The sequence below is a fragment of the Narcine bancroftii genome, chromosome 2, assembly GCF_036971445.1.
Source record: "Narcine bancroftii isolate sNarBan1 chromosome 2, sNarBan1.hap1, whole genome shotgun sequence".
NCBI classification, from domain to species: Eukaryota; Metazoa; Chordata; class Chondrichthyes; order Torpediniformes; family Narcinidae; genus Narcine; species Narcine bancroftii.
In genome coordinates, this window is record NC_091470.1 from 92,418,258 (window position 1) to 92,435,034 (window position 16,777).

Sequence of the window (16,777 nt, forward strand, 5' to 3'; positions counted from 1 at the left end):
CAGATTCCAGCACTCCCTGCAGTCACTGCATCTTGATGCAATCCCCTCCCTCCAAATCACTACACAGCTGCAGTCTGGACTGCTTACCTATCCCTGTTCTTTGTCAATAGGTTGCGTTCAATTCCTTCCATCAAGTTTTCAAAGCAAAGGTGCATGGCCTGCTGCTTCTCAGGGGGTTGGCTGTTCACAATGCTGTTCCTCAGGTCTGCAAAATACTGCAGTTTGGTCGAGAAAACAATGAAAGAGATTAACACAGTGAGCCTGTTTGCAATGTTCAGAAGAGTGCTGCCCAATTCGAGGTCCTCACGCATTTTTGCAGGGAATCTCCAGTTGAGCACCACTGTGTTCACGTGTATCCCATTGCTACTGTTATTCCAGCTACATTTCAACATTGGATCCATTACAGAGGTCAAATGAAATGTTCTGCAGCTGCCCAATAATTACCCTCAGGAAGATGTCCCTCAAAACCTGGCCCACCAAAAGGAACATTGACAGCAAAGCAGAAAACCTGCTAATGTTCCAGATTAATAGTATTTATTTCAGTACTTGTTTTCAAAGAAATAAATTTTTAGCAATAGTGAATGTCAGAAATTCATCATCTTTTGTGTGTTTGTAATTTAAGGGGATAGCAGTTCTGGGTGACATAAATCCATCTGGAATGTCTATGCTTTGAAGGACTCCATTGGTGGCACTATAGGTGGGGAAACATCAGGAATAAGTAATGCATCAGTCAGTCCTGCTGTAGACAATCTACCGACTAGAAGTCTCAAATAATCCTGCCCAAATCCATTCACTTCTCAGCCCAGGTATTTCAAATGTCAAACCATGGTCCTGTCTGCTCTGGCAGGAATGCCTCCATTAACAGAACCCTTCAGATGAGAGGGTTATTTGATTCAGCACAAGGATGTTGCCTGGATTAGAGAACTTGAGTTATGAGATTAAACAGCCAGAGTCTATTTTCTCTGAAGAAAAATAGACCTTGAGGTGACATATAAAGACATACAAAATTAGGGGAGGAGTAGATAGGGTGCATCATTCATGCTCCCCACGATAGGATTGTCTGAAAGAGGGATCTTTGCATGATTTGCCAAACAGTTTTGATCAAGTGATGTGGTATGTCAGTGGATGTGTAAAGTTGAGCTTCTGCCTGCCATCGTTACAAAGTACCCAGAGTAATGTCGAGCCCAAAGGTCTGCTGTGACTGTCGTCACCTCTCCACACACCAGCCTAAGTTCACACCACAACTGCCTTTCAAACTCACCTTTTCATTCAGGAGAATTAATCCAAGCAGAGGACGGGACATAGACCATTGATTTCTGCAGTCTTCAAAAATGATGATATTGAGAACTGTGGACAACATCTGTGGCAGCAGAAGCAGATTGTTGAGGAAGGCAAGAATTCAAAGCAAATATCCAAAATTTTTAAAATGCTGTTTGAAGAAATAAGCTGCAACCAGGAACTGTGCAATTGTTGGCTGCTTTCTCAAATCACAGCCATCATTATATTTCAACAAAGTGATGATCTTAATAGCTCTGGGAACTACTACAAACCTCCCATTAAGTATGGACAACAACCTTCACCACTGCTCCAGATATTGTCAACCAGCTAATCGAAGCAGAAACTATAGGCCATGTGATTATGTTTCCTGTAATGTCTGTCAGATCTTTGGCAGATGGTTACTTTTTAATCCTATTCAAAGCCCAGGATGTTGCCTGGATTAGGAAATAAATCTTATGGCAAATTTAGCAGAGCTGGTACTTTTTTCTTCAGTGCACAGAAGGTTGAGAGACTTAATAGAGGTCTACAATATTCTGAGAGGCATAGATAAACAAGCCAGCACCTTTTCCCAGGGCGAGAGTAGCAAACATCACAGCATTTATACAAAGTGAAGGGAGGAAAGTTTAGGGGAGACCTCAGGTTTTTTTTTAAACAGAGAGTTGTAGGTGCCTGGAATGCCTTGCCAGGGATGGTGGTGGAGGCTGAAGCATTAGGGGCATTTAGGGATATGGGTGAAAAACAAGGTAGGAAGGATTTAGTTTTTTCACTTTGATAGGAATATACAAGCCAGCACATTGAGGGCTGAATGGCCTGTACAGTTCTATGTTATAAAATAAAATGTTTCTGGCTGACCACATCAATGCCAACTATAAATGTTTTTTATGAACCTCTACAAGATCATCCCTCAGCCTCTGATGCTCCAGGGTGAAAAGTCCTGATTTATCCACCCTCTCCTTGTAACCCAAGCCCTCTCGTCCTGGAAAATTTCTCATGCACTCCAACTTGATGACATTTTCCCGATAATTGGGCAACCAGAACAGCACAGTCCTCCAGATGTGGCCTCACCAGTACGAAAACAACAAGGTCAGGTCAGATACAGCAATGAGCTCTCTGAACCCTTCTCCATTAACAATGGCGTGAAGCAAGGCTGTGTTCTCGCACCAACCCTCTTTTCAATCTTCTTCAGCATGATGCTGAACCAAGCCATGAAAGACCTCAACAATGAAGACGCTGTTTACATCCGGTACCGCACGGATGGCAGTCTCTTCAATCTGAGGCGCCTGCAAGCACACACCAAGACACAAGAGAAACTTGTCCGTGAACTACTCTTTGCAGACGATGCCGCTTTAGTTGCCCATTCAGAGCCAGCTCTTCAGTGCTTGACGTCCTGTTTTGCAGAAACTGCCAAAATGTTTGGCCTGGAAGTCAGCCTGAAGAAAACGGAGGTCCTCCATCAGCCAGCTCCCCACCATGACTACCAGCCCCCCCACATCTCCATCGGGCACACAAAACTCAAAACAGTCAACCAGTTTACCTATCTCGGCTGCATCATTTCATCAGATGCAAGGATCGACAACGAGATAGACAACAGACTCGCCAAGGCAAATAGCGCCTTTGGAAGACTACACAAAAGAGTCTGGAAAAACAACCAACTGAAAAACCTCACAAAGATAAGTGTATACAGAGCCGTTGTCATACCCACACTTCTGTTCGGCTCCGAATCATGGGTCCTCTACCGGCATCACCTACGGCTCCTAGAACGCTTCCACCAGCGTTGTCTCCGCTCCATCCTGAATATTCATTGGAGCGCCTTCATCCCTAACATCGAAGTACTCGAGATGGCAGAGGCCGACAGCATCGAGTCCACGCTGCTGAAGATCCAGCTGCGGTGGGTGGGTCACGTCTCCAGAATGGAGGACCATCGCCTTCCCAAGATCGTGTTATATGGCGAGCTCTCAGAGGTGACAGAGGTGCACCAAAGAAGAGGTACAAGGACTGGCTAAAGAAATCTCTTGGTGCCTGCCACATTGACCACCGCCAGTGGGCTGCTATCGCCTCAAACCGTGCATCTTGGCGCCTCACAGTTCGGCGGGCAGCAACCTCCTTTGAAGAAGACCGCAGAGCCCACCTCACTGACAAAAGACAAAGGAAGAAAAACCCAACACCCAACCCCAACCAACCAATTTTCCCCTGCAACCGCTGCAACCGTGTCTGCCTGTCCCACATCGGACTTGTCAGCCACAATTGAGCCTGCAGCTGACGTGGACATTTACCCCCTCTATAAATCTTCGTCCGCGAAGCCAAGCCAAAGAGACAACATAACATCCCATCTCCTGTAATCATTGCTCTTAGACCTGTGCCAATTGCCTTCTCCAAACTGCCCAGCAGTGTTACCACTTGCATATAATATGTACTTGTTCCCCTGGGTCTATGTCCTACAACATTTTCAAGGGCCCTCTATTGTATGATTCTTGCCCTGGTTGGATTTGGCAAAAATGCATCACTTCACACATCAGAATGACCCCACCTGCCATTCCTTGACCCATTTTGCCAGTTGATCTGGAAACTGTTGTAAACTTACTAACCACATGAATTGGATTCTCATCCAAATCATTAACATAATTTATGACTAGTGGACCTAGTGCTGATCCACTGGTTACAACCTGCTATCACCTCATGTCCGACTGCCAACCAGTTTTAAATTCAATTGGCTAGATCCCAAGTGATCCAACTTTCCTGATCTGTCTGGATTAATTCCACACCCCTGTCTGCCTTTACTCATTCAAGTACTTGTACAGTTGCCTCTTAAATATTCCTGCCTCCTGATATTGTGAGAAAAATTTATCCCCTCAAGTCCTCTGCCCATTCACCTCAAACCAGTTTTACACCCCCTTACCATGGGAAACAGACACTGACAATCTACCCTATTGATACCATTCATGCAAATCTCTCAGCCTCATTTGCTCTGGAGAAAATAGGGGGGAAAAAATCTCTTGATAACTCAACCCCCACCCCCCCCCAAAGTCCTGGCAATATTCTTGTTAATTCTTTCTGTGCCCCTTGGCAGTTTCTGTACCCTGGACTGGTTTGTCCACTTCCCTATTTGATTTAGATCCTGTTGTAACCTCCTGACAACCAATTTTCACTGTCACTAGATACCACTTACTAATGATGCCACCTCCATTGTTATTTGACATTAATATAAAAGATGAACATCTCCATCCACACACCCTGCAGTATTGTTTTCACTTTAGACCACTGCTTCTGATCATACAACAGTACAGCAAAATGGGCCTTTTAGTACCTTCTTTCCTGTAGCTGATGCCCACCTTCATCTCTTTTGCATGCATAAGGCCCATCCTCATCCAATTACAAAGGCAAATATCTTTTAAACATTTTATTTCTTCAAAAGGTGAATACCAAATAATGTCAAACCTCGCCAATTCAAAACTCAATTTTCAATCTATATTGAAATTCACATTTTCTTCCTCTAAACCTCAAAATCCTAAACACCATCATCAAATTTCCCTGCGTATTTTCTGTTTATAAGAGAACAATCTTAGTCTATCCATATAATTCAAGTTCTTCCTGGAGCCATTCCAAGAAATCTCTCCAGTACCCCTTCAAAATCATTGACCTTCAACCTCATCAAGGTACCTAGAATATGCAAAAATTGAGAACACTTTAGTTGCAACCTATTAATGCAACTGAGGTGCTAACTTTGAAGATTTTGTCAAATGTCTCCATCCTTTAAAATTGTGTCATAGATGACATTGCTTCTCTTTCTTCATTTTTCAATGTCACTTTACATTTTTTTAAATCAATTTTTATCTTCCATAAATTTGTGCATTTTAAATTCAATTTAAAAAAAAAATTAGACATACAACATGGTCACAAGCTCTTCCAGTGCACAATCCTGTACCCCCCAAATACCCCAATTAACCTACAGCCTATGTTCTGAACAATGGGACAAAACAGGAACATCCAGAGAAAACTCATGTAGACATGTGGGAAGAAACTCCTAACAGACACCACTGGATATGAACCTGGTGCTGTAATGGCGTTGGGCTAACTGCTATGCTAACCATGCCACAATTGTTTGTGGTATCTTCGGCTCCTTTCTACTCATCATAACTACATCAGTCCTGTTGTTGCATGTTCAAAATCAAACTCACATCCAAGTTAATCCCATGGTCTATATTATTGTTTAAAAAGTGTGTTAAATGTCACTTGGATGTTCAAATGCACAGCATACTTCAAAGAAAATCAAGTATATGAAATACAATTTTACTTCAACCTACTCTAAATGCATTGCAAGTACAAGTCAATCCCAATCACGCTGTGGTCAGATGGAAAGCGCCCCCTTCCCCTGCAAAAGTCTCACTGATCTACAACTTTAACAACAGGCCCTTTTTGCGGTCCGTAAGTACAATGAATGGGAGGTGAAATGGCAGAGATTAAAGAACAGCTCACTGTTTGTTACTCAATATTGTAACTGGCAATAACAGTGGAGAGGAAATCATTCACAACTTTTTGAAAGACAGCACAAAAACGAGAGACAGGCTGTACCTGCAGGATTAAAATGGTGCCCATGCGTACCTGTTGAATCATTTCAGGGTGCTGCTGCATGATATGCAGGAAGCGGTCACTCTCCTGAGATATGGGGGCGGTGCGCTTCTTGGTGCTACGAGACAGTTGCTTGAAGAGGTATGTTACAATGTGGTCCAGACTCGAGCAACAACCCGTACATACCATTGTGTCTGAAACAGACCAGACTTCACAGGCTTGCTTTTCATACCAGTCCCAAGCTCACAATGATCCCACCCAGAGCACCGGTAATTAGAGGAACAACACAATTTTCCATGTGGGGAAACTAGATGCCAATTAGATGGCATTAACATTAACTTCTCCAGTTTCTGCTAGACTGCTCCCTGTTCTCCCTCTCTTCCCATTCCCTCTTTCCTCCAGCTCTCCACCCACTTCCTTCTCCATACACTGCTTACTGCTGTGTCCTCCCTCCTTCCCTCCCTCCCATCTCCACATATTACCTCCCGTCTTGGGACCGTGTTTCATTACCATTTTGTTTGGGTGCCTGCTGACATTTTTCCATACCTTGATGAAGGGTTCAAGCCTGAAATGTTGGGTTTGTATCTTTATCTTTGCTGTAGAAAGTACACTGTTTGACTGACTTTCTGCAGCGCTGTGGTTTTACCTAACCATGATTCAGTGTGCTGCCCTTTGAACCAGGATGACCAAAGTCTGTCACGATTAGAGCTCATGATTCAGGCTCGCGCTCCCAGTGCTTAACAAGGAGCCACTGGATAGCCAAAGACATTCAACCAAGGTCCACACCCATCTGTCTCAGGTAGATATCCAGGTCTCTTGGACTGATTGGGAGAAAATTTCCTATCTCACAAAATGTATCCCCAACCCAGATCATTAAAACAGATTATCTGGTTATTATCACTTTTAACCATCTTTTCCTTGGTTTACGTGGATCTAAAATTGTTTTTACTAACACTTGATTGAAAGGGAGCAACCTTTGCCAATCTCCAGGCTCACATTAAAACAGCATCAGACAAGCATGTTGAACCCGAAAGGATGGATTCATTGGGGCTCGCTAGGAGACCAAATGCTCGAACAGACATTCTTCACCAAAGGTCCAAGCAAAATTACCTGAGATAAAGGATAAGATAGCAATGGCAGGCAGGAGACTTGAGCTGCAAACAGTTATGACATGCTTGGTTTGGAGTCTGCTCCTGTGCTGTTGGATACACAAGATAGATTGGGACCACTGTCATGTGAAAAATAGTTTACTTACCCAGTGCAGTGAGACCTTCTGAAATGGAGGACAGAATGTACATGATAACATGGGGCTCCAGACTGGCAATAAAATTCATGTGGTCTTGAGTGAGAACTTCTAACAAGGAATAGTATGACTGACTGAGTTTAGGATAATCCTAGGAAAAACAGAAACAATGGAACATTAAACTGGAAGACACTAAGTCAGGTTTCTGAATTTTTTTTAAAAAGAGGAACTCATGCTCGATAAAGGAGATGCTGTTTAGATTCTCACTTTGACAAAGTGCCACACATAAGGCTACTTAACAAGAGCCCATGGTAAAAGAGGAAACAAGCTAGCATGGGTAGAGCATTGGCGGGAAGCAGAGTGTCAGAATAAAGGGATCATATTTTGGTTGGTTGGTATTTGGGCTGCTTCTTTTTAATGTTGTATATTAATGATTTGGATAATGGAATGAATGGCCAAGTTTGCAGACGATGCAAGCTTCAGGTAGTGTAGAGGAAACATGGAGGCTGCAGAAAGACTTGGACAAATTAGGAGAATGGGTAGAGAAGTGGCAAATGAAATACAATGTTGGAAAGTGTACGGTCGTGTACTTTGGCGGAAGAAAAAGTGGGTAACTATTTTTATTTAAATAGGGAGAAAATTGAAAATACCCAGGTACAAAAAGACATTGGAGTCCTCATGCAAGATAGCCTGAAAGTAAACTTGCATGTTGAGTCAGTGGTGTAGAAGACAAATTAAATGCTGCCATTCATTTCAAGAAGAATAAAGAGCAGGAATATGATGTAAAGACTTTATAAGGCACTGGTGAGACCTCACTAGGAGTATTGTGAGCAATTTTGGGTTCTTCATTCAAGAAAAGATGTGCTGATGTGGGAGAGATCAGAGGAGGTTCACAAGGATGACTGGGAATGAAAGGATGCTACTGGTTGTAACTTAGGAAAATGGAGGATTCTCTAAAACTTTTGAATGTGGAAACTGCAGGTAAGTAGATGTAGAAAGATTGCTTCCCATAGTGGGTGAGTCTAGGACAAGAGGGCACTACTTCAAGATTGAAGGGTATCCACTCAGAGCAGAGATGCAGAGGAATTTCTTTAGCCAGAGGGTGGTAAATCTGTGGAAGTTGTTGCCACAGCAGTTGTGGAGCCCAATTCATTGGAGTTTTAAGGCAGAGATTGATTGGTTCTTGATTAGCCAGGGCATCAAAGGTTATGGGGAGAAGGGCGGGCAGTGGGAAAATGGATCAGTTCATGATTAAATGCCAGTGCAGACGCGATGGGCTATTTCTGCTCCTGTGTCCAATGGTCAATAGGATAAGGAAAGAAAACAAAAGTTTGATGGGCATAGTGATGGGCATACCAGAGCTGTTGGGGCAAGGACTTTTTTTTAGTAAAAAGGAATAGATGACAAAGCAGTGGGAAATGCAGGGCACTAAGAACTGTCTTCAACATGGAACTCTCTTTCAACTTCAGCCAATAAACCTGGTCCTTATGAGCAAGCAGGGAATGTGATTTAATTGATCTGGCAAAGAACTGACATGAGGGCCACAGGTTGAGCAGGAAAACTGGACTTTCCATCCGCCAAGTCAGTGTTGATCACCAAGCACCCATTAGACCCAATGGCTCTGTTAGACTGAATTTAATTAGCAATTTATTTGCACATGGAATTTGGAAACAAGAGGTTTAGTAACTAGAAACAAGTTCCTGAGATGATTTGCTTCATTTTCTTATGAAAGTCAGCCCAGGACTTGATGACATTTTCTATTCTCAAGCAACAGGGAGCAGACATGGATATTCTGCTAATTGGGGATACATTTTGTGGTATCAGCAGAAGGTAGTGATATATTGTGTTAGACATATCTGCAGGCACTGAGTTTCTGCAGCATTGTGTTTTACAGTTGTGTTATATCTGGGCATTGTGAAACACTACAATCAACAGCTTACAAATTAACATACTGTATCAAACAAGAGTATCAAGGGCACGGGGAGCACCACAAACACTAGGTTTAACAAATGTTGTCTCATCCAACGATCAGCACTCCATTTGGCCAATGGAAGTTCTCGACTACTAATCGTCCTTTGGAGAATACATCACTAGAAGAAAAGATTTGAAAGTGAAGCAACTCATGTGCTGTTCTTTAAGGTGAAATCACTCACCAGTAGGTCACTGTGGGGTATCGATAAGAGGAGCTTAATGAACGTTTGCAAAGCATTGTCAAGGGCGTCGTCACCGTAGAGTCGGAAGACACCGAAGTTAACATAGTTGCCACTAAGAGCTGCCTTCAGCATGGAGAAGCAAATGGAAATCCCTTTTAACTTCAGCCCATAAACTTGGTCCTTGGGGACCTCCCCCAGAGAGAGGATCCGGTTACCTGTTCAAACCCCAAAAAATAAACAAGTATTTTACCTCATTGGAACTTTAGCTGTTTCATGAAGATGGTTAAAGCCATGTCATTCAACCCATCCTTTCACACAAATCTATAGTTAGTCTTTCACAGAATCGAAGTATATTACAATCCCTGGTATCCAGAATTCAAGCAACCGGCAAAAGAGAGGAAAATACATTTTTTCTGTAATCTTTGGGCGGGGGATTAATTATAATGTCATTGGGGGAGGAATCTGCAGATGTAGCAACAGTTAAATATTTTCAAAAAATGTGACTGAAAATAAAATGTTTTAAGGTTTATATATTCTTGCAAGTTTGTTCAGTGCAAGTACAGTATAGTGTTTTTGTCTTTTGTCTGTTAAACTCTTAATTCATAATGTGGATGTATTAGGCATTATAAAAGCAAATCTGAAGCAGCTGAAAAATACAGTTGTCCGGCATCTACCAATCCCCTTAGGTGCCAGATACCAGGGGTTTTACAGCATGGATCATTTTCACTGTTTATTCATGTCCTTCCAACCTGTAGTAATGGTTTCCGATGAAGATATGCACTGATTATACCCTTGTGTCTCACTTACCAATACACCTTTGTTGCATAGAAATGTCTGGGAAATGAGAGAATTATTTCAAGTGTAGCACCTGCTAAATTTGGCTGAGAGGAGGAGTTAGAGATACAGGAGTGTTTATTAAGAGCTGGAGCTATAGTTGTAGCACAAGGGAATAAACCAAGGAAAAGGAGAAGCTATGCAAGTACTCAGGCAATTATAACATTTGAAGGAATCCCTTTTTCCCCACTCTCCACATATTGGGTCCCTGCAATGAAGAATGCGAATGTAAGTCCATCAAATTGAGATCAACCGGCCATCCAGAGCAATCGGGCATCAATGGTTGCTCATTCCTCTGGCCAAGGCAGCTAGTTGGCCACACATGCTTCACAGTTCCACACTTGTTTGAAGTTGAACCCTTCCTCCGACCTCTTCCCCAGAGAACTGTTTATTTTAAAAACTGATAACTGGAGAGGAATGAAGTGTAGAAAGGTGAATCACACTTACCATAGGCTGTAATCATTTTACTGGTCTCTCGAAAAAGGAGGATCCCATTCGGCGAAGATACATCAAACTGTAGTCGCTGTGATCTGTAAATAATATTGTGAGTGTTCAGGTTAGAGATGCAGCAATGCGTGGAAGTAAATCGCAGATACTACCATTAACTTCAGTGAGCCACAGCAGAATGGCCACAGTTGCACCAGGAATGCTGAAACTGTGTGTAATGTGGAATTCAGACAGATCATGAAAAAGGCAGTCCAATTCCAATTCCTGCTACCAAAACCTAGTCATCTCAGTGTTCAAACTTGGGATTGATCCAGCAATAGAAAACTGGCCTTTACTTTAGGATCTCAAAGTCCCAATTATCCATACTAACCCTTCCAACCCTTTCCTCCAAATCACCAGGGTTGCAGACAGGAGAAATAATAGTCTGAACTTTAAGACGAAGCTCATGAGATGAGAAAAGAGCTTTAACCAAAACACAGAATAGTCTTCTCAGGCCCAAATCTTGACTGCCCTTTCTATGGATTTTGTATGATCTAGAGTTTCTGAAGTACTTGTGTACTATAGTGTACACAAGATGCCAGTTCAGTTCACTGTACTGCACCGTCTGGAAATTGGTTATTCAGTTAATTCCACTATTGAAAAATTTCCTGTGTATTTGCTGGGTGTTCATTAAAATTCTCTTTTGCAAGTTTGGCATTGAATCTGCTTCTACCTTGCCTGTCAGACGTGACATTCAAGGTCAGAATAACTTGTGGCTCTCTCTTGTGGCACATGATCAATCTATTCTCTGGTTGCAGACTCTCCTGCCATTGGAACAGTTGATCCATATTCTATCAAAACCCCTTAAATTCTGAATGTTTTTACACACCCTCTTCGGTTCCTCCAGATCTCTAGCCTTTTTAGATAGCTTCTAGTCTCCAGAACCAACATCTGACACCCAGAGTATGCTATATCCATGACATGACCAAGGTGAATGATCTTTTATTACCTTCTTAAATTCACAAGCATCTTATGAAGCTAGTTTCAGGACCATCGGCCTGCATCAATCATGAATTCTGTCAGAATAAGATGCAGAAGAAGTCCAAAAATCTGGAATTCGGACTTTTGTGTGCATAAGGACCAGGGATGCACAGCGGCAACAAGTGATCACTTTATTTTCTGTTTAAAACTGCTTGTTTTGATAAATAAAGTGTGCTCTATTTGCTAAAGAATAAACTATTAAAGTTTACCTATTCATCTCTTTACTCCTCCTCAAATTTGAATTTTAAAAGTACTGCCTGAGAATCTGGACCGACCCAATCCCTGAGCAGTCCGGATTTTCAGACTTCTACTGCAGTACACAGTCCTTGAAATGTAAAGTGTAATTTTTATTTGGAAGGGCAGAGGTTTGAAGAGCAACGGTCATGTGGACAATGAAACCGGAGCTGAGTGAAGAGATGGACTCAGCTCCATGTCAGAACAGGACAAGACATCCCATTCTAGCATCCTATACGCTGCGCACAACGCCTTCCAGTCATGATCATGGAATAATTTGTTGACAGTTGCCACAGTTCACAGCACACAGCAAGATCCCACAAAAAAGAGCACCGAGATAAATGGTCAGGTCATTAGTGTACCAGGCTAGCTGTAAATATTATATTAGGACAGCAGAAAGGCATTTCTAATGAGAATATGCTCAGTACTTGTAGTTCATGCAACTAACTTGGGTTTAGCCAGTGATGTGAGGATAAGTCTTTGTATCCTGTCACTGTAACAGTTCTCCCTGAAACTTCACTCAGCTCCGGAACATCTGTGTAATGCTGACTGCAACTCTACCTTCAACACTATTGTCCCAAACTCCTCTATAGCAGTCTCAGCAGCCTCTCTGCAACTTCCTCCACCTCAGCCCACAGACTGCAGTCAGGATTGGCAACAACTCAGACAATAATTTTTAACCCTTCGAACTCTGTGTTCCTGTTTTCAGGGACTATCAACAAGTGCATATACTCTATGTACCCATTCTCTGGGACTGGATTTATACCCAACCACCATCTGGTTCGTACTGGTGTTTGTACTGTAGTTTACCTGCGGACCTAATCTGGAGTATATATTATGAAAGGTTAAAAATGGCTAGAGTCCAAAGGGTTAACCCCTGTTTCTTGCGAGGCAGAACACTCAGCCTCCTATACTCATAAGCACTCATGCCAAACGCTGATCTACAGCTCCATCTAAAGTCTGCAGATGACGCACTCAGTGTGCCAGAAATAATGTGATCGAGAACCTCGTGGCATTGTTGTTTCACTTTGCTTTCATTTTATTCCTCAATGTCAGCAAGCTAAAGGAAATAGTTATCAATTTCATGAGGCGGGGTGGAACAGATTCCGTACCAACAGGGCTGAGGTGGAGATGGTCTTGCCCCAGCCAGTACAGGCCCTTCGGCCCTTGATGTCGTCTTGATGTTATATATTCCTTAAAAAAAGTACTAAACCCTCCCTACCCTGTAACCCTCTATTTTTCTTCCATCCATGTCCCTGTCTAAGAATTTCCTAATGCCCCTGATGTTTCAGCCTCCACCACCATCATTGGCAAGTGATTCCAGGCACCCACGATTCCCAATCCACCCATCATTAAAGCTTCATCTTATTGATATAACTCCTGAAATCAATCTTATAAAACTACAATTAACCAAAAACATCCCTTCGTAATATGGTTCTGGGATCAGAAGTAGATTCTGTAAATAAGCTGCAAGTTACTGGGTTGAGTCTGAAGAAAGAATCAAATTCTCTTCTGTGACCAAGCCAAGCAGAGGCCACCGTCACCAAACAAATATTAGCAGGAAGAGCTTCAATTGCTCTACTGCTGGAATTGCATTAAAAAGTTAATTCTTGAATAATGACATGCATAGATATGATTCAGAAATGACTGTGAACCTGTGTATCAGGCTTCCAACAGGTTAAAATCCCAGGGCTACAAAAACCTTGCACTCTCCCGACCAATAATCCAGTCAAACAAATCCCTCCTGACGTCTCTGTCCTTGGTTAAGTCGTTGCTTTCCACAGACTGGTCTATAACTCCTTACTTCTCAGGGAACTTTTTGAGTGTTAAATGAACAGAAAATGTTATGAATATTTAAAGTGCAATACATTTTCAATTATTGGACAGGCAGCTCTTCGGTCTGGATAACATCATTTTTGTTCGTTGTGTCTGCCTGTTCATGTATCTGTCTCAACAGCTCTTAAATACTGCTATCTTTTCCACCACTTCTCCAGGCAGGACATTTGAGGCATCAACCAGTTGGTATCAAAAAAACTTTCCCTCTTTTACCTTAAATCTATGAGCCTGTATATTTGATATTTCTGCCCTGGGAAAAGGATCTGACTTGCAGTTTATAACTCAAGATTAAAGATTCCTTTATTGTCATGTAATAAAAACAGTGAAATATTACAAGGAATTTGCTTTGTTTGCCATAAGGCAGATAGTTTCGCCATGGCAGAAATTGCCAGAAGTGCCTCTTACAGTTAGAGAAAGAGAAGCAAAAGAAAGATTCACCTCCAGGGCTACTGCAGCCCACACACCCACAGAGTCCAGTCTAAGCTTCAGATCTGAACATCCAACACAACCAGGAAATATTCAGCACCCTTGGCACCCCCTCGCATCCCGGTTCCGATACCTGGAAGCCCTTCAGCCAGTCCCCAGCAGTCCGTTGCCTGTTTGATACCATCAACAGAAGTCCATGGAAATTTAGCATGTCCCAAGTGCCAAATTCACCAATTCCTATAGAAAGTATCCTGCCCAGATATTCATCACAGTATGATAGCAAAGCAGTTCTGCCCAGGCCCACAAGAAACTGCAGAGAGCACAGATCAAGCCTTCACATTCCGTCCAACATCTTTGTCTCCTGCTGCCTCAGGAAAGCTGCTCACATATTGAAGGACACATCTCACTTTCTCCCCCTCCCTTCCGCCAGGCAGAAGAGACAGGTTCAAAAATGCACATCTCCAGATTAAAGGACTCTTAAATGAACCTCTCATTAGTAAAAGATTCCTTGTGCTGTTTATCTGGATATTTCTCTTTCACACTGTACCCTGCACCTTTGATAGAATGCAAAACTGTATCACGGTACATGACAATAAATAATTCAGTTCTGCACATAGCAATCACACAGACATGATGGGAGATGGTAAACATTAGAGCCTCAAGAGCTACACACCTGTTGTGGACCAGCTCAGCCATCAGCTTCAGAATGGGTGTGGTGCAGGCTGGGTCATGGTACCAGAGTTCCACTGCACGTTGTAGTATTGGCATGTAGGCAGGATAACTGTGGGCAGAGGAGGCTAAGGAAATGATATCAATTGGTCAAACATATTTCTATCACTGAAACTTTAATGAGCTTCAAATATACACATTCCTCTAACACAAAAGTACACTTTCAATACTGCCCTCAAAGTGCTATAGTGCATTTGTACTTACTGATAGGTCTGGCTGTAATTCACTTGGTAACACTGTGCTTGAAAGTATTACAAGCTCAGAAACAGCTCACCTGTTCAAACATTTTTGCTTAAAAACCTACTGAAAAAGTGCTGCACTTCAGATGCTACTTTTTGAGATGATAGATACACGTGTGCTGTTCCACTTTCCACGATGCATAAAAGATACTACAGTAATATCTCCATTATCAGGAATTCAAGCAACCAGAAAAAACAAAAGGAAATTTGAGGTAGGTAAGTTGGTGGGGGAGACCAGAATGAGGGGACATAGCCTCAAGATTCAGGGTAGTAGATTTAGGATGGAGATGAGGAGGAACTGCTTTTCCCTAAGGTTGGTGAATCTGTGGAACTCACTGCCCGTTGAAGCAGAGGAGGCGACGTCAGTGTTGGATAAGGTTGGATAGATTTTTTTTAATTTAGTTGTAATTAAGGATATGGGGAATAGGCAGATAGGAGACAAGCCTATCATCAGATCGACCACAATTTTATTGAATGGCTTGTTGGCTGGATAGCCGACTCTGCTCCTATTTAAATAAAGAGATTGAAATAAATGATAAATAAAAATGTAACATTTTAAAAATAAATGTTCTCTGAAGTACATTAACCTTTGAAGATGGGAGCAAATATTCAGCCAGTGGAGTCTTGGCCATGGTTTGCTCAAAGCAGCTGTTTGAATAAAGATGTGTTTGAACAAAATTTGCCCAGGATGAAGAGCTGGTTGAAGCTTTCAGCTTAGTAAGAGGCTTAGATACAGTCTTTATTTTTATTATTAAGTATTTTATTAGTAATATTAAGGCTCTCTCTGTAAACTTGGGGAAGGGGGTTAATTATCTATAATGTTCATCTTTCGGGTGGCTCCGTGGAGATGCATCAACTGTTAAATATGTTCTGAAAATGGTGAAATGCTTTAAGGTTTATATATTCATGCAAGTGAAGTTTGTTCAGTCCAAGTACAGTGTCATATTTTTGTCTTTTAAACTGTATATTCTTAATGCTGGTGTATTAGGCATTGTAAGAGTGAGTCTCAAGCAACTGGAAAATTCAGATTTCCAGCATCTAACAATCTATGTACGTCCGGATACCAGCGAGTTTTTTTTTATTGTATTCAAAAGCTTTGCCTAATATCTTGGCCAAAACTTGTCCCTAGTCAACATTATTTATTTTTTAAATGTTAAAAAATTTGGACATACAGCATGGTAATAGGCTGTTTCAGCCCACGAGCCGGTGCCACCCAATTACAACCAATTTATGGATGTGGAAAATTTGGCCAGAGTATCCAGGAGTTCACAACACCTACTGTATTTCAACAGCAGACCCCCTCTAACCTATAACGCTCCTTCAATATTTCCCTCTTCTTGAAGAAATGGAACATCAGTCCAGATTCTGTGCTGATGTCTCTGCAATTGGATGAACCCACAGTCTCGTGATCTGAAATGGATGGTGACCCAAATTCTAACAAACATAATAGAATTGTGTAAACATTTTAAAAAGTGAGATTTGATATTCCTTCTCTCCCAAATTGTTTTAAATTTAACTTTAGACATACAACATGGTAACAGGCCCATCTGGCCCATGCCACCCAATTGGCCTACAACCCCATATGTATTGAAAGGTGGGAGGAAACCAGAGCAGCCTGAGGAAACCCATGCAGACATTAGTAAGGGATTGCTTAAGGTGGTATGTGAGTGAAAAGAAAAAGGCTGGAAAACCACGGTTTTAATCGTCCCTAATTGACTCATTATGGTTTCATAATTCAAAAGAAAACGGGCCAATGACAATTTTTCTCAAAC

At 42.0% G+C, this 16,777-nt stretch overlaps 1 protein-coding gene across 4 annotated transcripts in view; it reads right to left on the bottom strand.

Annotated features, from left to right (window-relative positions):
- The window catches only part of xpo7 (exportin 7), a 116,456-nt gene that overhangs the window by 911 nt on the left and 98,768 nt on the right, over positions 1–16,777 (bottom strand). For 3 of the 4 annotated variants that reach the window (XM_069917435.1, XM_069917434.1, XM_069917437.1), the window contains 7 exons: positions 14,711–14,818; positions 10,522–10,604; positions 9,241–9,455; positions 7,100–7,238; positions 5,878–6,038; positions 1,262–1,360; positions 88–215 (listed from right to left, as the gene is read on the bottom strand). In XM_069917435.1, the coding sequence (XP_069773536.1) occupies positions 88–215; positions 1,262–1,360; positions 5,878–6,038; positions 7,100–7,238; positions 9,241–9,455; positions 10,522–10,604; positions 14,711–14,818 (933 nt within the window). The remainder of the gene's footprint in view (positions 1–87; positions 216–1,261; positions 1,361–5,877; positions 6,039–7,099; positions 7,239–9,240; positions 9,456–10,521; positions 10,605–14,710; positions 14,819–16,777) is intronic. The other variant, XM_069917436.1, reaches the window with a different exon arrangement.